At 43.7% G+C, this 20,659-nt stretch overlaps 1 protein-coding gene across 14 annotated transcripts in view; it reads right to left on the bottom strand.

Moving 5' to 3' along the window:
* Positions 1 to 20,659, bottom strand: part of CSDE1 (cold shock domain containing E1) — a 101,177-nt gene that overhangs the window by 13,584 nt on the left and 66,934 nt on the right. For 8 of the 14 annotated variants that reach the window (XM_040337424.1, XM_040337422.1, XM_040337421.1 and 5 more), the window contains 8 exons: positions 19,040 to 19,102; positions 17,270 to 17,434; positions 17,109 to 17,120; positions 14,708 to 14,815; positions 13,421 to 13,596; positions 12,054 to 12,166; positions 6,135 to 6,254; positions 3,890 to 3,994 (listed from right to left, as the gene is read on the bottom strand). In XM_040337424.1, coding sequence (XP_040193358.1) covers positions 3,890 to 3,994; positions 6,135 to 6,254; positions 12,054 to 12,166; positions 13,421 to 13,596; positions 14,708 to 14,815; positions 17,109 to 17,120; positions 17,270 to 17,434; positions 19,040 to 19,102 — 862 coding nt within the window. The remainder of the gene's footprint in view (positions 1 to 3,889; positions 3,995 to 6,134; positions 6,255 to 12,053; positions 12,167 to 13,420; positions 13,597 to 14,707; positions 14,816 to 17,108; positions 17,121 to 17,269; positions 17,435 to 19,039; positions 19,103 to 20,659) is intronic. The other 6 variants (XM_040337428.1, XM_040337433.1, XM_040337430.1 and 3 more) reach the window with 3 other exon arrangements.

The raw sequence follows: 20,659 nt of genomic DNA, 5'->3' as shown, positions 1-20,659 counted from the left end.
ACCAGATTCCTGGGCTAGTTTGGTTTATTAGAAACACCGTTTTCTGCTCTTGCTACATTTTCCCGAGCAGAAGAGGTAGGATTTTCACTGGAGGGAAGGCGTAGCATCCCTGGTTCTGGAAATAAACAGGTAGGTTGTTAAATCTGGATGCTAGGAGGTCCACATCTGAAATCACTCATTTTTGGCAAATCAGATGTTTCGAACAGTTCAATGGAATAGGGTGAAACAGTTTTGAGCCCTCGTTCACACAGAGCAGGGTTTGAAATTGTGCGAATTCAACTGAACTTGCACGATTTCAAACCTGCATTTCAGTGAGAGTTCAGGGGCGATTTGAAAGACGTGTGTGTGTGTGTGTGTGTGTGTGTGTTCATGCACAGATGTCTATTGAAATTGCCAAAAGTAGTGCAGGAATGATTTTTGTGAAATTGGTGCAGTGCCACAAAGTCTGCACTGATTCGGATGGTGGTGTTGCCGGCAATGGGCTGTGATTTGACATGTCAAATCGGCCTGATGTGAACAGGGGCTGAAGGGGACTACCATTAGGCCTAGAATTTGTGAAAATCTCAGTGTGCCGTCGGTAGATCTCAATTTGCAAGCATGTGCTCTTCAAGAAAGAACATTTCTGGGGGAAAGACTTGTGTGGGATGTGTCCAGGACCAGACCCAAGTATTCCAGAAGGGAAGGCTGGAGAGCAGATTTGTTAAAACTGAACTAGTATCCGACTTATCCTGTTGACATTTTCCAATAGCCAAAAAGGAGTCATATTTCCTTTAGGAGGTCATCTATATGGCCTGTGGTTTGGATGCCTTGAGTTCTGAGAAGGGCAAGCAGAGATGCCAAGATCTTTGCAAACACTGGGAGCAGAGGACGCACCAAAATGCAACAAGCTGAAAGTGGTTGTCGGCCAATGAGAACTGCAGAAAGCACTGAGGTGGGCAAATGGGAACATGGAAATGGTCACCTTGAATGTCCACAGATTTCCCTCATCTCAGATGAAATTACAGACTGTCCAGATTGGATGCAAAAATTCAGAATTCTTTTGAGGATTTTAAATCCAGAATAGAAGGAATATCTCAGTTGGGCGTTGGTACTGTGAATGGTTCTCAGTGGGGGAGGGGATGCAAGGAACATTTTACTGGTTGCTTTGTACTGTACCCATAGAGGCATGGAGAGATGGAAAAGGGTCAGGTTGTGGAGGCTTTCGCAGACAGATAAAATTAGTTTTTCAAGGTTAGCAAGAATGTTGCGTGAAGTTCCCTCTTCAATTTAGTGACAATCTGAGAAAAATCTTTCACAGCTTTAGCCTGCTGCCTAAACATCCTCACTTCCTTCTTTGTCTGCATCCTCCAAAACCAGCTTATGGGTAGCCAACTCAAGTTGAGAAACGGAGCAGAAGAGGCAAGGCAATTTTGGGCCCTAGATGTAGATTGCTGTGTTAAGATCATAATCGGGCTAAGAAAATGAGATACAGAGTATTCTGCTTTAGTCAAGAAAAATAAGAAGATAAACTGTCAGCGCAAAAGACTAGTGCATAACAAATGTAAATGGATATGGACAGAGGATAGATCTAAAAAAGTCACATTTCTTTAGTCCATATTCTAATATGTGGTAATAACCAGTCCTTTAAAGGAGGAGGAGAGGGATAGGAGGATGGTAGGCGGCAGCTGTTTTCAGAGAAAGTCGGCTCTGTAAGGGGAAGACAGGGGAACAAAACAGGAAGGCGCCACCTAAGTGCAATATGTTGGTCACAATTTATTGGGTTAAAAAGGAAATGCACTTACAACATGTATAAAAAAAAAAAAAAACGGGCTCATCTGTGTGCTGTAATCACAGTGCGGTCCGGTCTCGGGTGCATCCAGGCTCATGGGTAGGCAGAAGAGTGTAGAAATTCATCCCGTAGTAATCAGGAAGCCAGCCAGTACCAGTCTAGATTCTCAGTGGTTTGCCTCATACTGTCCTTCCCCTGGTGCTCTCTCTGGTTCCGCTTCCTGTGACGTCATCCTCGGTGTTCCACACTGGTTCTGGCTGGCTCCCTGATTAGTACAGGATGAATTTCTACACTCTTCTGCCTAGGATGCACCCGAGACCGGACCGCCCTGTGATTACAGCACACAGATGAGCACGTTTTTTTATACATGTTTGTAAGTGCATTTCCTTTTTTACCTAAAAATTTTTAGCCAACATATTGCACTTAGGTGGCGCTTCCTGTTTTGTTCCCCTGCTTTAGTCAAGAAGGCAGCTTGTTGCTACGATCAGATGCAGAGACTGGTGTTAGAGACAATTCTTGCTCTGGTGCAAGAGACTCCTGGTCACTCTGAGGTTGAGTGTTGCACAGGCCTTCAGAAGGGCGAGGATGTATGTTTGAATTCTAAAGTGAAGTGTGGGAATTTGAGGTTGGTTAGCAGACTGGGCCCGGGACCTGGAGGAGTTTGAGCTTGTGGACTAAAACAAAGGACTTTTCTTGGTCTCCGAGGGGTGGTATTCCCAGACTGAGCCTTCGGCTCAGAAAGAGGATTGCCCTCATCATCCATGGCACCCTCAAAGGGGGTTGTAAAGGTTGGAAAAAAATAAATAAATAATCTTTAAATAGCTTCCTTTACCTTAGTGCAGTTTTCTTCACTTGCCTCATCCTTCGATTTTGCTTTTAAAACGTCCTCATTTCTTCTGAGAAATCCTCACTTCCTGTTCTAACTCCACACAGTAATGCGAGACTTTCTCCCTGGTGTGGAGAAAGACTCGAGGGGGGAGGGGGCGAGCAGGAGTGTCAGGACACTACTTTGCAGATAGAGAAAGGAGCCGTGTGTTAGTGGGTGTCCTGACACTCCTGCTCGCCCCCTCAAGAGGCTCTCTCCACACCAGGGAGAAAGCCTTGCATTACTGTGTGTAGTTACAGACAGAACAGAAAGTGAGGGTTTCTCAGAAGAAAGGACATTTAAGAGCAAAATTCGAAGGATGAGGTAAGTGATGGAGGACTGCACTAAGGTAAAGGAAGCTATTTAGGGAAACTTTTTTACCTTTACAACCCCTTTAAATGAGGAGACTTTGGTCCTTAAATGTCAAGCAGGCTCTGCAGTTTAACACTTTAGCCAAATAGTCCTCAGGTTCATTAACGGGAGACTCATATGGGAGAGGAGGCAGAAGACCAACAACCCAAGCTGCACCTCAAGGCTGTAGGCAGAGTTCCAAAAGGATCAACTTGGGGATCAAATAGGTACAGAACTGATGGACGCTTGGGATGTTGAAACTTCTTGTGTGCTTGTTTCCAGTATACACAGAGGAAGACCGCAAACAGAATTTGTGGTCTTATAAGTAAAGGATCCTATGCTAGGGAGAGAGCTTGTAGAGGCTACAGGCTGCTGTCAAGTTTTGGGATGGTGCAAACAGCAAAGAGCCAATAGGGTCTTTCAATTTGGGAATGATGGCAAGAGACTGAAGAATCAGTGTCAGGACTGACAAGACTCCATGCCAGACAGACAGTCTCAGTGGCTGATTGCTCAGAGGTCACAGGCAGACAAGATAAAGAATTTGAAAGGGAAAAGGCATGGGAGCACCCTTGAAGTTTTAGTTTAACTTTACCAACTTTTGCCACAAATGACATAGGCATTACTGTGTTGCTGTTAGGGGCACTGCATGTCAATGTTTTTCTATGACCGTTCACTTTTTCAGTAACCGATTTTATTGCCCTCCCTTCTATGTCCTTCAGATAAAAAAAAAATGCAACATATCAAAATGCATAACATGGCAACAAAATAAAAATGCCATTTAAAAACGAATGCATTCCCCCCCCCCCCCCCCCCCCCAATATAGATTTTTCACCACCAAGTATAAAAGCATAGCAAATACAATTCTGAAAACTAAGGCATGGAGAAAACATTCTCCAAAAAAATACCTTGCTTGCTTGTATCTATGCTGGCTTCAGCTTCGGCTTCCACTTCGGCTTCAGCTTCCTCAGCTTCTTTGGGAGTTTCCTCAGCTATTTTCTGCTTGTTGACAACTAGACAGAAAGAATTACGCTTGCTGAAAATAAATTTTGCAGGAATCTATAACATTTCCACAATCGTCCTATACAACTCTTACCTATAACCTACAAAACGCACCATAGAGATGTGTATTCTAACCAAAACTGAATTTGTCAGGGAAGGTATAGATACTAGTAAAGCAATTATGCTCTGTTCCCTACAAGGATTGCCTGTTGTAAGAGCCAAGCTTGGCCCTGATCTCTACCAAACTTTTTTTGTTTAATCTTTTATTAAAGCGGAGGTTCACCCCTAAATTACACTTGTTCCCCTTAGATTAATGCTCGTTTTGTCCAGGGGAATCCGCTAGTTGTGTTAAAATATGAGCCGTACTTACCGTTTACGCAATGCATCTTCTCCGCCACTTCCGGGTATGGGCTGCGGGACTGGGCGTTCCTTCTTTATTGACAGTCTTCCGAGAGGCTTCCGACGGTCGCATCCAACGTGTCACGATTTTCCGAAAGAAGCCAAACGTCGGTGCGCAGGCGCAGTATAGAGCTGCACCGACGTTCGGCTTCTTTCGGCTACTAGTGACGCGATGGATGTGACCGTCGGAAGCCTCTCGGAAGACTGTCAATCAAGAAGGAACGCCCGCTCCCGAAGACCCATATCCCAGGAGCGACAGAGAAGATGCATTTCGAAAACGGGTAAGTACAACTCATATTTTAACAACTAGCCGATTCCCCTAGACAAAACGAGCAGATATCTAAGGGGATTTTTTGAAAAAAAATTCTTATGGGTGAACTCCCGCTTTAAGTTTATAAATAACGAACGTTGACCCTAAAGTACAACATACAATTTTTCATAAAGTAGTCCAATGAGAAGCATCAGTTCAAAACTTAACATAATATAAAAAATAAAATGGGGCACAAGGCCTTCAGGGCACATAATACAGGGGAAAATACCAGAAACATTTTTTGGTAACCAAAAAAGAATGCAAATTGGTCAGCACTGGTAGGCAGGGGATGTAATGAATTATAAACTCACTACTACATGTTCCAGTGAATTTAGCTTGTAAATGAAATAATAAAAGTAGAAAAGAGTTTAGATATTTTGACATGGATAGTAGCGTCAAATTTTACTATGGATCATGGCCTGGGTTATTCTAGGGTTGGTTTCAGTAATAGTGTGGGGGGTCTCCCAGGCTCCTTCTATGGTCTGTTTAGCTGCCAAGACAGAACTGGACTCTGGTACAGTCCAGGGTATAATGATTCAGCAGTGCAAGAGATTGGTTTGGGTCTAATCTGGTGTTAAAGCGGTGGTTCTGCGGGAAAACTTTTTTTTTTTTTAATATGATTCTGCCGCTGTTAATATAGCCAATGTCTCACTCACCAGTCCTATAGAAGCAGCCACGATCGTTCCGATTTGCCGATAAAGGATGTTTTATAAAACAGATAGATGGACGTTTCCATCTTGTTTGTGGGCACTCCTGAAGCCCACCACTGTTTACTTCCGGGATGCGGTGAATGCTGTCCCAGCATTCACCGCTCTATCCCGCGCATGTGCAGTGTTGACGGCAAACCGCGCCGTCAACACTGAACAACTCAGACTCGGGTGGGCGGGCGGAGAAGGATTCTAAATTACATTATCTCCAGCCCCGTCCCTAAAGCAGGTCCGTGAAAAACAGACTCGGGCGGAGGCGGAGAAACATTCTGAATGACATTATCGCCAGCACCGCCTCCAGCCCTGTCCCTAACAGACACTAGCGCTGGTCGAGGGGAGAATGAACATACACGCCCACTCCCCGCGGTGGATTTTGATCGACAGCGCAGAAATGGCAGCAGAAAAAGGGTAAGGATCAAGAAAAAAAAAAAAAGACGGATTAGTTACTGTCTATGACTAGCAGTTTCATTGAGCTAAAGTGAAAATTTAGGGTGAACCTCCGCTTTAAGCAGGGTAGAGGTCCAAACATTTTTTTCGCCCTCTTTTTCAGTGGTTTCACAGCAAAATAAAGCATGGAGACACAAATGGTCTTTTTGATTTTCAGTTTGTGGTGCTCAGATGCAGATTAGTACTGCTGTAATATGGTTTTGGGAACACAAATTTTTTCCTAAACAAACTTTCGACCAACATTCATTCCAGTCATACATCAAAATAGTTGTGCATCTAAAAACATACCTTCTTCTAGAAGCTCAATCATTCCCTGGTACTCAGTTTGTGTAGGGTCTACGCTCCTCAGGGGCCGCACAACTTTTCCCCAGTACACAGTAGGGTTCACTTCATCACTGGATCCATTAACTTGAGGTCCAAAAAAAAAAAATAAAAAAAAAAAAAAAGGAAAAAAAAAAAACAGTTCTGAGTATAGAAAGCATAAGTATAACATGGTTAGAAGAAAAGAAAAAGTGATTGATACTTTAGTTAGCCCATGTTATTTTGCAGCAGTGATCCCTTGATGCTACAAAATCACTAATGCCAGTGATTAGCGGATTGGTAGCTCGGTATTTTGCTATAGTTGTTGGCATTTGTTGCTGCATAGAAGTATATATAAAACATCACCTTTTAAACCTACCCAGTTTAAAATGGAACTGAAAGGCAATGTTTGTACACAAATGTAAAACAAAAAAAAAAAAAAAAATATATATATATATATATATATATATATATATATATATATATATATATATATATATATATATATATATATATATATATATATATATATATATATATATATATATATATATATATATATATATATATATTAACCCAAGAGGGCGTGAGTGCAAGTGAGCTCCTGGTGTTGTGTCCATCATATGAGCCGGGCCAAGGGCCGGGACTGCGAGAGGAACCGAATACACAGAACATCCAGTTTTGTATCTCAGCGGCGCCAACATTTAAAAACCCATCATGCTGCAATTTTGGGCAAGGCTGCAGATGGAGACACTGGGCAAGGCTGCATTGCAAGTTTTTTTTTTCCCCTTAAACTTACCTCCTAAACTTGTGGTACGTGTTACACGCCAATACCTGAATATTTTCAGAATGTATTGTGTGGGTATTTATAAACCATTAATACATACATTATAATAAGGGTTACAAATACGGGGTCCTATGAAAATTTTGAACGTATTAGAAGTTGTATTTGTGAAATAACCAGGGTTAAATTCCAATGATCTGCGTCAAGGAATTTAGATTACCAGTTACATGTGTGGGGAGGTTTTAAAAAAAAAAAAAACAGATACATTTTAAGGAGTAGACGCAATGTCTGGAAGGATGCCAGCTCAGAATCCCGTCTAAGTGACGCAACAGCCACCAAAAATACCACTTTCTTAGAAAGTGTCAACAAGGGAATCTTTCTAATGTTTTCATAACGGTCGTTTCTGAAGTACCGAGAGGACCAGGTTCAGGTCCCACAGAGGTAGGGGAGAACGGACTGGAGGTGCCACATGCCGAACCCCCTGCACAAACTCACTAGAGCAGGGGTGTCAAACTGGCGGCCCTCCAGCTGTTGCAAAACTACAAGTCCCATGAGGCATTGCAAGGCTAACAGTTACAAGCATGACTCTCACAGGCAGAGGCATGAAGGGACTTGTAGTTTCGGAACAGCTGGAGGGCCTCCAGTTTGACACCCCTGCACTAGAGAGTGAGCCACCAGGGGTCGTTGAATAAAAAAAGTCGGGCAGAAATCTGCCCCTTGATCGTACTTAAGGCAAGCTTTTGGTCCACCCCCACTGTAAGAATAGCAAGACTCTGGAAACCGAATAAGTACACAGATTCCACCTCATTTCCTCACAAAAGGATATGTAGGCCTTCCAGGTGCGATGGTAAATCTTCCTAGGAGGATAGCTTCCGAGGCCTCCTCATGGTAGAAAATTGCTGAATCCGACAGGCCCCGGTCTCTTAGCACATGGCTTTCAATAGCCATGCTGTTCAAGCCAGCGACTGTAAAGCAGGATGAAGTATGGGACCTTGTGACAGTAGGTCCTCTCTCAGCAGTAGACGCCAAGGGACGTCTGCTACTAGACACACTAGGTCGGCGAACCAAAAACGCAGAGGCCAATCCGTAGCAATTAGAATCTTTGGGATCCTGTCTGCAAAGCAGATGAGGAATGAGCTTCAGAGGTAAGGCATAGATTAGCCGGTACTGACTCCACAGTGCTACCAACCTCAATACCTTCCGATTGAGTTGAGACGCCAGGAGATCTACATCTGGCGTGCCCCATTTTTTGCAAAGGAGCTGAAACACCTCCGGGTGCAGAGACCATTCACCATGGTCCAGCATCTGGCAACTCAGGTAGTCCGCCTGCCAGTTTTACACACCCGGAATGTATACGGCCGACAGGGCCGGTACTCTCCTTTCTGCCCACCTCAGGATGATGGGTGACCTCGGACGCTGCAGCCGAGCTTCTTGTTCCTCCGTGATGGTTGAAATACGCCACAGCGCTGTCTGACTGGACGCCCCTGTAGCCTCTGAGACCATGTGGAGATGCACAGCCTGATCGCCCGGAGTTCCAGGACATTTATCGGCAAATGGGATTCCTCCGGAGTCCAGTGACCATGGGCCGAATGATCTCCTCCCCTTCAACCGGTAAGGCTGGTCGTTGCCACCATCCAGTGAAAAAGGACAACTTCCTGGACAGAAGTGCCGGTGATGTCAGCCACCAAACCAGGGAGGTCCTGGGTGGCTCACCCGGATTTGACAATCCAGGGACGATGGGTACTTGTCCCATCTGGACAGAATTTCCTTCTGCAACACTCGCATGCAAAAGCGGGACGCTGACCATCTTTGGGATGTCAACTGCCGCACCGCAGCCCAAAGAGTCAACCTGCAACCTTTCCACAGGGAGAAAAACTTTTGCCTCCGAGGAGTCCAGAATCAACCCCAGATACACTAGGTCAGGGATAAGCAATTAGCGGACCTCCAGATGTTGCCAAACTACAAGTCCCATGAGGCATAGCGAGACTCTGACAGCTTCAAGCATGACACCCAGAGGCAGAGGCATGATGGGACTTGTAGTTTGGCAACAGCTGGAGGTCCGCTAATTGCTTATCCCTGCACTAGGTGTTGAGTCGGCACCAATACCAACTTCAGAGTGTTCAGCACCTAACCAAAATCTCAGAGGGTCTGACAGGTTAGACACACTCACCTCTAATTCTAAGCTTGAAGTGGCCCTCAGAAGATCGCCCAAGTAGCCCACGATAGCAATGCCACGCTGTCTTCGTAGGGCTAGAATCGGGGCGAGCACCTTGGTGAACACCCTTCGTGCCGATGCCAGGATCACAAATTGTTAGTGATCTTCTCCGACCGCAAAGCGCAGACATCTGGTGCATATGGGAACATGCAAGTATGCGTCCTTGATGTTCAAGGATGCCAGAAAATCCTTCGGATGGAGGGCAGAGACAACAGAGTGAACCGACTCCATCCGGAATCCTTGTACCTTCACAAAGCAATTGAGAGCCCCGAGATCCAGGATTGGGCGAACGCCCTCCTTCTTTGGTACTACGAACAGGTTTGAGTAAAACTCCTGAAATCGTTCCTGTACTGGGACAGGAATGATTACCCCACTTAACAGCAGATCCTGAACCAAGCTAAACAGGGCTGTTCGATGGGTCGGCTGAAGATGGAGAAAAAAAAAAAAAACTGTTGGGTGGGCAAGAGAAACTTTATCATGTACCCCAAGGAAACTACTTCGCAAACCCACCGGTCAGAGATCTGCGATGTCCACCGGGTCGCAAATTCCGAAAGATGGTTTTGGGGGGGGGCAAACCTTTATACAAGCGTGAATTTGCGAAACCAGGGACGCTTCTGTCCCTCAGGCGCTTTATTGGCCTGGGATCGTTTACTGGGCGGACGAAAAAAAAAAGTGCTTGTGCGTGGTGAAGGAGGGCCCTTGCCTACGGCGTGGCTCTTTATCCTTTTTTGATTGTGGGAGCAGCGTACTCTTACCTCGTGGCATCATTAATAATGTCATCCAGGGATGCTCCAAAAAAAAAAAAAAATCCATCAGGGCCTTCTTGGAAGATTGGTCCGCAGATCAAAAAACTTTAGCCAGAGCAGACGGCGCAACACCACCACATAGCTTGAGGCTCTGGCCAGCAGAGGAATAGTGTCCAAGGCTGATTCGCAGACAAATTTTAGGCCCTGTACCAACTGGTTGGCTAGCGCTACCTCGTCCGAGGGAGCCCGACGTCCTTTTAACCCATTGTGCGGCATATTTGCCCATTCAGTGAGTGTCCGAGACACCAGGGCCCTAACTATCATGGGGCACACAGCCGAGCCCACCACCATGTATAGGTTGTGGGAAACCACCTCAGCCTTCTTGTCCGCAGGGTCCTTGAAAGCAGGAGCCCCTTCCACCGGAAACGCGGTTACCTTGTTTAGTCTGGAAACAGAAGGGTCCACTATCGAAGGAGAGCTCCATTCTTTCTGGAAACAATCCTCAAGAGGGTAACGCACTGCCAAATTTTTAGGGACAGAAAAAAAAAAAAACTTCTGGTTTGTCCTATTCCTTATATAAAAGTTTGTCCAGATAAGGCACACAAGGAAACACCTTAGCAGTGCGGGTCAGCTTACAGAACCCAAAAAGGAACGAAGCATCTGTTGCTTCCGCAGACTCTATTTTTAGAGTATCTCACACTGCGGTGATAAGATCACCGACCAGAGCCTTTTCGCTTGCTGACCCGGAGTCATCATCACTGTCTGGCCGGTCCTCAGATACATCAGAGCCAGGGTCATGAGCCGTAGCTGGGCCCGACTATGCATCAGAGTTGTCCTCAGAAGATGGCGGGGGAGGGGGGCGGTTTTTACTCCCGTGTTCCCACACGCCGCTTCCACCTTGGCAACAAAGGCATCTTGAAACGCCAACATAGTGTCCACCGATACATCGGGTGCAGGGGCATCAATTGTTAGCTCAGGTGTTTCAGGGGGAAAAGGCGTCTGCTTCTGACGCCATGCTGACCCACGAGCCCGACACCCACAGAGACTCCAAGGTAAGGTACAACAACCCACCCTCCTAGCTGCAAGACGAGGGGTTCCCCGCAGAGGACTCACCACCCTTGGAACAGTATAATACGACTGCCGTCCGCTTCCTGCTTAAGCTGCTTCCTTAGCAGTCTGTCAGTCTGACCACTGCGCAGCGTGCGTCTGCAAGCTTGTGCCATTTAAATACGATCCGGCATGGACCGTGAGAAAATGGCTGGTGAGCGGCAGATAGAGGCCAAACAACGCCGCGGGCCACAAGAACATGGTCGTCGAGCGGCAGGTAGAGGCAAAAACACAGTGTGGACCAGAGCACAGAGTGGATCACAGGCAAAATGGCCGCCGACAGCATGGAGGGGAACACACAGGTAAGCAAGCTTTTTATGGCAGCTTATAGCATTTCTAAGCGGATGTACAGCGCAGTTTCCTCACAGGTAAACCCCCGGCACCAGCAGTCAGCCTAGCTCAAAGAGCCCAGAGAGGAGGGAATGTCCAGCTATGTCCTCCTGCCAAAGCAGGGGATTACTACTTACCATTCCTGCATGGATTCTACAGGAAGCATCCTAGACAGACCATCTTCCTCATGGTTACGGAGGTGACGACTCGGCCATATAGAGCGGGCATATGCTAGTTCTGGAGCGTGTAGCTCACCGGCCACCCATAGAGCGACGGGCATGTCGTGGACGACACAGCGCATAGGTACGGTCGGCACACGCTCGATGGCCGAAACCAGGGAAACTACAAGGATCTGGGATCCAGCCGATGACCCAGTCAGCGGTTGATTGTAGATCACAGGAACAATAAAATAAAATAAAAACACCTGATCTGTGAGTTGCAGAGAGGGGTTATACCCAGAGGGACCGCCCCCTGGGCGGTACTGTATGGTGTGTTTAACACTTTCTATAAGTTTCTGCCTAGTCACTCCTGAATGAAGGCCAATACCCATTTTGTCAAGAATAGGGCTGTGTCCGTCCATGAAAAAAAAAAAATGGGCGCAGGACTGAAATGGTTAAAAAACATAAGGGGATCTGAGCAAATACACTGCCTTTCTGACATGTCTTACTGCCAAGATACAAAGCCCAAAACACGCACACAAAGATACTTTGCTTTAAAATTCTTACCTTGATGAACTTTTGTGACCCGTTCAGCGCTGACCTTGTTCCCCTTGTTTTTGGATAAGCAGTACTCCACCATATCTCCAAGGTCCAGCTTATCTACATCTCCAGAATACTCGCTTTATGGATAGAAAAAATGAAAAAAAAAAAAAAATTCAGAGAGTGATGTAGCACGACTCAAAAGGCATTCAGTAGGGAAAACTGCTACATCCCAAATGCCTGCTTTTCTTTTTGACAGCTAAACTGAGTTATTGAATGGGAATACAGTGCCACAATCATTAACCTATCATCATGTTCAGGGATGCATAGGGGCCCCATTCACTTAAAAAGGTTATGTCCGATGCGAACACAGCAGGGTTGTCTTTTTTTTTTTGCAAAGCAATGCATTAAGGCTGAGGCATATATTCAACCCCACTGGCCTGCCTTTTAGCATAACCGGGGCACAAAAACAAGTGTAAATTTTATTTGTAAATTACACTACAATGTCATTGTTCACAAACTAAAACAAGTCATAGTTTTATAGTTGGCAAAGTAAAAAAAAAAAGCTAGTCCAGCAATATTTCTCGCTCCCAACTCTGCGGAAGTTTAAAACAAACCTTCAAATCAGTACAAGCTCAATCATTTAGGGAGATTAGGTACCTAAATGGTAGGACCTTTTGGCACTTTAAAGCAGTAGTAAGCACCGTATACTAGCTCATTATGAAATACTTACCTTAGAACGAGGCATCGGCAGGTAATCTTGGTCCACGCTGAAGGAGCCGACATTTTCCCTCAATGTGCCTTCAAGGTATCGCAGCTCTGGCGCTGTGAGTGGCCGGAGCCACGATGTCGTCACTCCTGCACATACGCGCGGGAGACTTTTTTCCGGCAAGGTCTGGCGTCTGCCAGACCTTCAGCCAGGGAACTTGTGACAATGAAGTCAGCAGCTGCAGGGAATATCTCCTAAACCGTACAGATTTTTTTTTTTTTTTCCCACTTTGACCTACAGGTAAGCTCATAATAAATAAGCTTACCTGTAGGTCAAAGTGAAAAAAAAGACAACCGCTTTAAACTGATGGCACTTTTACTACCACTCAAAAATGCTCAACAAAAAGGTATTCTATGAACGGATTGCAACAGAGGCATGGGGAGAGAAAGCAAGTGGATAAGACTTGGCATCAAAGGTGGGTCGACTTCTGCATAAAGCCTAGAGGTCAGAGCCTTAAACACCTAGGAAGAACCAGGAGCTGCATCATAGAAGAAAAAAGTGAAGCTGTAACTTTAGCAAACCATCTTTGTAGACCATGAGAAACATGTTGTACAATTGGGTAATTCATCCCTGCCACAAAAAAAAAAACAAAAAAAAAAAAACACACCCTTAAAAACTTACTCACCTGTAGTGAAAGAAGATTTCTTTATCATGATTGGCAGTTTCAATAAAACCAAAGTTATCCTTAAGAGTGGCTACATAACCATAAAACCTTTTGCTGTTGGAATTTCGTCCAAGAACCTTAATAGACACTGCACTCTGTTGACCAGTTCTTTTTGCTTCACAAATGCTAAACTCAACCTAGACATAAACAAATGGTAAATTATTAAACATGAATTCCACAAAAAAAAAAAAAAAAGACAAAAAAAAAGAAGAAAGGACATATTGGCAAATTAAGTGGACCTTGCAAAATGAGGAGAACACACACACACCACACACAGTATCAGAGCATGGATTATATGCTGCTACCCTCAGGTGATTGGACACTGGCAAATAGTTTTGCTAGGTCCACACCTAGAGTGCATCCATATAAATGTAATCCTGCTGTGAAGCTTCAGGTTATTTTTTTTTTATTATTTAATCTTTTAAAATATGCAATGAGTGATCAATATTAAGAGGAAGGGCCTGTCTCATGTACAGTGCTCTACTCAAAAGATAAAGGAATTTTCAGGCAAGTCTAAATTATTAGGTTATCGTACTGTATTTTTATAGCTTGACCATGGGACGCAGCAAAAACAATAAAATTGTGCGGTGGGCAACAGAACTGCCAATAGGCCCACAAGAAAACACAAGGGTGGAACCACTTTAAGACAGTTTTTTTCTGGCACTTTGTTTAAGAGTTCAGATCAGTATTTTTGTTCTAGAAAATTTCTTCTAACCCCCAAAAGACAGTTTTAGAGCACGACCCTAGGAAATAAAATGGCAATCAGCCCAATTTTTTTTATGTCACATGGTATTAGTGTAGTGGTTTTGCAAAGCAAACGCAATTTACGCAGCGTATAGGGGTGTACAGCAGCTTGCAACACTCAAATCTGCAAATCAATTTCCAGAGGATCATTGTTTTGCATGCCAGGTAGCAGCCCTAGCAAAAGTTTTGCCAGTGTCCAATCATCTGACTGTAGCAGCATATAACCCATGGTCTTTGAACACCTGTCGAGTACTGTACAAATAAGATTTATTGTTTTTCTGCTCACCTCCACTTGCCAGAAAGCTTTAGTAAAATAAAAAATCTGTCTGCAGCACCTAGGCAAGGTAGAGGTCACCATCCTTTTGGCAGTATTCTAGGGGGTGGGAGAGGAGGGATGAAAAGTACTTGAAACCCTGCAAGATGTGCCTACAGCAAGATTTCATGTACTCTGCATCCCCCCCTGCAGTGCCATGACCAAAATAGGAATATACAAAAAAGACTAACCTTATCCCCAACCTGGGGGGTAGAAGAACCTTCCAAATCCTTGAGGTGATAAGTGACAGTAAGTCGGATTCCACAGTCTTCATAAGAGACAATTCCTTCTTCACCCTCCTAATAGCAGTGAACAGATTGTAAAAAGTAAGAGAACTGTAAGGTTACAGTGCGAGTTTAAATGTTCAAGCCATATTACTTTTTAGATATTATATATATATATATATATACACACACACACACACACACACACACACACACACACACACACACACACACACACACCTAGGGGTTTACAAAAATCTTTAACTTAAGTCTCTAGCTCCATTATTAAATAAAGCACTTGCTGTTCATGCATGTCCAAGTTAAATGGTTGATGGTGAAGTATAGGTACAAAGTGACGATCAAATACTGACTCACATTTGAATAACGATCAATAACTCACACTATTGCGAGTATCACAAATGTTGCTGAACCAGAAACCACCCAAACCAAAATGTTAATTTTTTTTTAGAGTCTATGTAGCAAGCTGATATTAACAGGCAAAACTGCCCAGCCCTGGTCCCAATATCTCAGAAAAGAAACCCCAGATATACTAGCTTGACCTGAATAGCATCCAGTGCCAACTGGACACTTGGGTTGTCACTGCTGACTGCTGCAGAGAAAAACTAGTACGCTTAACTGAAAAATATGTGCCCGTTGTGTAAATGGAAAGCCTTCCAGGATTCATAAAATCCGATTGGAATCCAACAGTAGTTGTTAAAAGGTAGAAAAATGTTAAATTTTAGGTGGTTGTAAACCTCAGACATGAAATGTAAACAAAGCATGTCCCTCTATAGCGTATACTTGTCTTAATTAAGAGCATGGTCATTTCTGTCTGATGCTTCATGCCTCTGCTATAGGTATCACTTCTGACAAGTTTTCCTGACACCGAAAAAAAAAAAAAAAAATGGTGATAGGGAGGGAGCTTCAGTTGATATACAGCCTCAGCTCTGTTCCTGTGTGGAGGGGGTATAATTTTCTTCCAATCAGCTCACAGAGCTCTGCAGAGTGCAATTTCAACTCTCCACCCCCTTTTTAAGGCATGGAGGGAAAGATAAACAGGTACAACTTATGTGGAAGGATGTTTCATCTCTCTGTATCACCTGAAGTTCAGTCACTTCCCTGGGTATATGCAAGTTAGTGGTTTGAAAGCTGAAAATTGCAAAATGGAAGGGCTATCCAATCCAAGGACACAGAATTAAACTGAGCAAGATTGGTATAGGAGGGGTTATAGCCTCTAGGGGCTGGCCTTCAGTTTTCAATTTAGGGCGGGGAGGTTAAATTTCACTGCCACCACTGTAGGAATGTTAAGGACACGTTAAGGGGTTAATAGTACTGACACCAGTGATGGGGGTTATCCAATGATACCAATGCTCTGAAAGTGTCCAGGGCTGTGCTTGAGGCCATCTATGAATTTCAAGTTGGACCACCAATGCTTCAACACCACTAATTCATTGTAAGTGCAAGGCCATTTTTGAACAAGAGCATTTAAAAAAAAAAAAGTTTGTGTTAAAAACTGCATTGATGATTTTTGCATCAACTTATGACATGATCAATCCAATAAAGGGGAAGTAGGCTGAAGCTGGCCATCAGGGGACATCAGACATGGGAAAGTTTGCAACCATATGGTCAGGAGCATGGACCGGCACCTGGCTCAGGCTTTCTGCAAGGTGCTGAGAACCAGCAGCTTCCACCCTCTCCACAGCCCAGCGCTCCAGTGAGCACTGGGGGTAGGGGGCAGAACAGAGAATCGATGAGCGACAATCACCAGCTCTCTGCTCACAAAGCACTGAAGCGACCAGCTGTGTTTCATCGCTCAGTTCTCAGTCTTGGAGCTGGCAGGGGACAGATGGTGCATTCACCTAGGTATGGCAATTTGGCAAAAAAATAAAAATAAAAATAAAAAATGAATATCTCAAACTTCTTTCAAGATAAACCCCCCAGCAGAGTGACAAGTCAAGCCAAAAAAGGTGGTCACATGTTTCATGCCAAACATATGGGCATCACAGTTTTTCACCATTCAATTTAAGACCGGGTTATTTTGAGATCCTGGAATGGTGCAATAAAGAGCACCGACTCAAGCCATGTTGTGCTCATACATGTTCCAGTGATTATGTGGGCAAGCTGTAAATGCATGCCACATTGTGTGCAATTTGGTAGCTGTGCCAGTCTTGGTGGCGGTCTAACTACAACACTGCATACCGTTTTTCTCACGTTACAGACCCTGTAACTTTGTGTTGGTTAAAACTGGCAACATGCAGAGAACACTTAGGAAATCTAAACACCACAAATAGAAAAGTAACGCAGACTATAAAAAAGGAACAGTCAATATCCATCTAGTGACTAACTCACACCATGCAGAGCAGCTTACCCTCTCTTTTTTCTAGACACAAAATTAAAGGAAAAAAGCAAGTGTAAATAAAAGTATGCATTGACTGCATATCTAAATATGTATTAAGGAGAAAGTGCTCAACTCAGTCCACGCTGTCCTCAGAATAAAATGACAAACAGTTGAATGTCAGGTGCCATTACCTTTTCTTTTCCTTTGTTTGGGCTGCTGGATTTAGCACTGGTAGCTGTAGCTTCTTTTTCAACAATACCAACAAACCGATGATCTGATTGAGTGTGAAAGGAAACCGTTCCTTTAGGGAGCTTTTTAATTCTGATTGCATGATTTCTTTGAGCAGAAAGCATGTCCTGAAAGGAAGAAAAGGGTTAGATGGTTCTCAAAAACCAAATTGAGACACACATACACAGAGAGCATTTATAGCAAGAGCAGAAATTAACATTTGCTGACCACAACACACTGTGGTGTCTCGTGAAGTTTTTCCTGGCGATAGAAATCTGGAAGAAAAGTTGGCCACATGACCATGCTATCCTCCTGAAAGGGGGCAGGGAAGCAAAGTATAAACTGCATTCAAACTTTAAAGTGGCTCTGAAATCTAAACTTTAAAAGTGGAACTCGTCAGAAAATGAAGTCCTGCTAGATCACTTCAGGCTGGCCCCTTTTGCAGGTATAGCAATGTAAAACCTTACAAGTGCTTATGCCGTTTAAAATCCAGCAAGGCACAATCTCACTCTCTGCACAGCCACAGTTGCTCTATTCTCTGCACTGGGCCTCAAATCAGTGTCTCTGGAGGCAAGTTTTTACTGGAGGTGGGGGCGTAGAACAGAACACAAACTGTGCCAATAGTGAACAGATGGAGGGAGAGAAAAGAAAAGCAAGAGGAGAAAGGACAAACTTTTGCTGCCAGAAAAAAACAAACAAAAAAAAACCAAACACACAAAAGTCACAATATGCATTTTTATGTTGCCTTCTGTCGGAGGTTCTGCCATTTTTTGCCCCTAGTGTGCATGGACCCTTAAGCCTGGTACACACTGAATTTATGTTCAACCTACCAGACCCCCCCCCCCCCCCCAAAGAAAAACTGGAGCTCAGGAGTCGCTCGCTGCTACACTAACCAACCAATGTTAACACATTGATTCTCCCCCCCCCCCGAGCAGTTGTGTTCTGACAGGTAATAGGAAATGCACATTTCCAGCAAGGAGAAAACAGGAGCAATGCTGTAACGCAAGCACTTTACAGCACACACTGTATCATAACTATTAATGTGGATTTTATGTTCCTTGCTAAACATAACACCCCCCCACTTACACATTATCCAGGGCCATCTCTAGCTCTGCTCCCCTAACTTCCTGCTTTCACAGGAGAAACTGGCAGAGCCATTGACTCCTGCTGTTAAAATATTTTGTGAGGGAGTTTGTGTGGCCCTTAACAGAGCTGTGAGCATTTATGGACGCACACAACCCAGCTCAGGAATGCACACACATGGTGCCGCCATAGCACTTGGCTTACTACAGGAAGCACCTAAAAAGAGGGAGATGCTGACAGCACTGGCAGGAACTGCCATAAGAGATGGCAATTTACCTTTTCTGTGCAATTTTTTTGCACAGAGCAGATAACATTTTAATATACAAAAAAAAAAAATCTAATAAATGCAGTTGAGTAGGTCACTGAAAACAGGACGTGGTTACTGCCAGGAACACAATGGCAAAATTAAAAGCGAAAGCCCATAAAAAATAAAGAAAGAATAACAGCCACCATATCGAAAGGACTGGAAAGCTGCAATACATTTTGCTTTAGATACAATTTCCCTCTGTGTACCCCTCCAAAGCTGCAATAATGAAAAAGGTTCTTTGCTACAGATGAAGATTTCTAGGTTTATTCTGATCAATTTTTTTTATTTTAATTTTTTAAGAAATGCAATAGCAGAGTAGAACATGGGAGCTACCAATGCTGACCTGTTTTAAAAGGTTGTTGTTCCAAGGCTTTTTCCAACCTTCACTACTTTGTGGATCGGTGACCTGGAACAAGCAAGTGTCTATCCAGCATTAAAGCATACGCTTGATTTCATTAAAGCAAATATAAGCATACATTTTCAAAAACAAATTAGTACCGGCAAGTCCCATATTTCCAACATAAATGGACCATACAAACTAACATTGTCAACTTATTTTTAAAAGCACAGGCCAAAGGGCTGCAATTCTAATACTAGGTTCCCTACCAAGCAAGTACTAACCTACAAGCATGCAATCAAGTCCGGCACGTTCCATTTCCCATGATCCATATCCGTGAAGCTAGGATCAGGACGACAACTTGAGAGCATGCATTTTAAAAATAAGTCAGCAATGGCAGATACCATATTTATTTTGACAGCCTCCATTTTAGGTACATTACGAAGGGTCCATGCACCCAAAATCCAATTTTATTTTCATGGAAGAAGCTCACAGCTGCAAAATTACCAGAGCCATGAACAAAAACATTTTACTGTACCTATAAAACAAACCTAGTGTCAGATGTGAAGTAGCTGTATCAGTTACACTTGTTTAGACTGAAGTACTATTAACAATGCTTTTATCTTCCTTTCTACACAGAACACCTCCATTTTTGCTCAAGCATAATATTACTACAGACACCATTTCCTATTCCAAGATACAGGTCCTGAGGTGAAAAAATTATACAAAATCTTGCATCTCTGCTGTACCTTTGGATTGGTTTGCAACATACTGGTTACAGTCTTTCAATGTTCTGTGCCATGCGAATGCACAATTACTTGATACCAGTGGTCTTTAACCCCTTCACGCCAATTGTATGCAAATATGCAGCCCTATTGGACTGGGCTTTTTTACGTGGGGCTGCATATTAGCACATCTCTTTAGTGCTGGCTCCTTGCCACACTTCCAGCACACAGCCCAGGGTCTCACCGGGAGCCCCGGAATGCCAGATTCCGGGTGACCTGATCACTGTGATAGCCTCCGATTGGCTATCACAGCGATCAGTCACAGTGAATGGACAAGACAGATGCATTGCATTTTTCTTTGTCCTTGCAGGGGGGGGAATAAAATAAAATAACCACACACACACACACACACACACACTTTAAAATAAAGTTGAATACGTAGATCAAGGTCTTATCTAGGTGAGCCCCAGGGTTAGTTAGGGTCAGTATTTCTTCTTTTTTTTTTTTACTATTTTGGGACAGTTATCCTTAGATTTAAAAAAAATAAAAATAAAAAAAAAAAAAATAGCAAAAAGCGCACTATTGTTTTTGAGCTGTACCACCACACATGTGGCATCACTGATGATTCAGAGTTTATTTTGGGTTCTTTGGTGGTAGTTTATAGTAGAAGCAAAAAAAAAAGTTTGTATTGTAAAAGAGGTTTTTGTTTACCATTTTGGGGCAGTTTCTTAGATATATATAAAAAAAAAAAAAAAAAATATTTAAATAAAAAAACCCACACACAACCAACACACCCCAGGAGGTATCCATTACAATTTACCACCAAATGAAAGTTTAATTTGTCCTGAAAAAAAACAAGGTATAATCTACCTGGATGCACAAAGTAGTTGTGATAATATGT

Source organism: Rana temporaria, chromosome 2, assembly GCF_905171775.1.
Source record: "Rana temporaria chromosome 2, aRanTem1.1, whole genome shotgun sequence".
Classification (NCBI taxonomy): Eukaryota; Metazoa; Chordata; class Amphibia; order Anura; family Ranidae; genus Rana; species Rana temporaria.
This window is presented reverse-complemented; position numbering and strand designations above follow the sequence as displayed.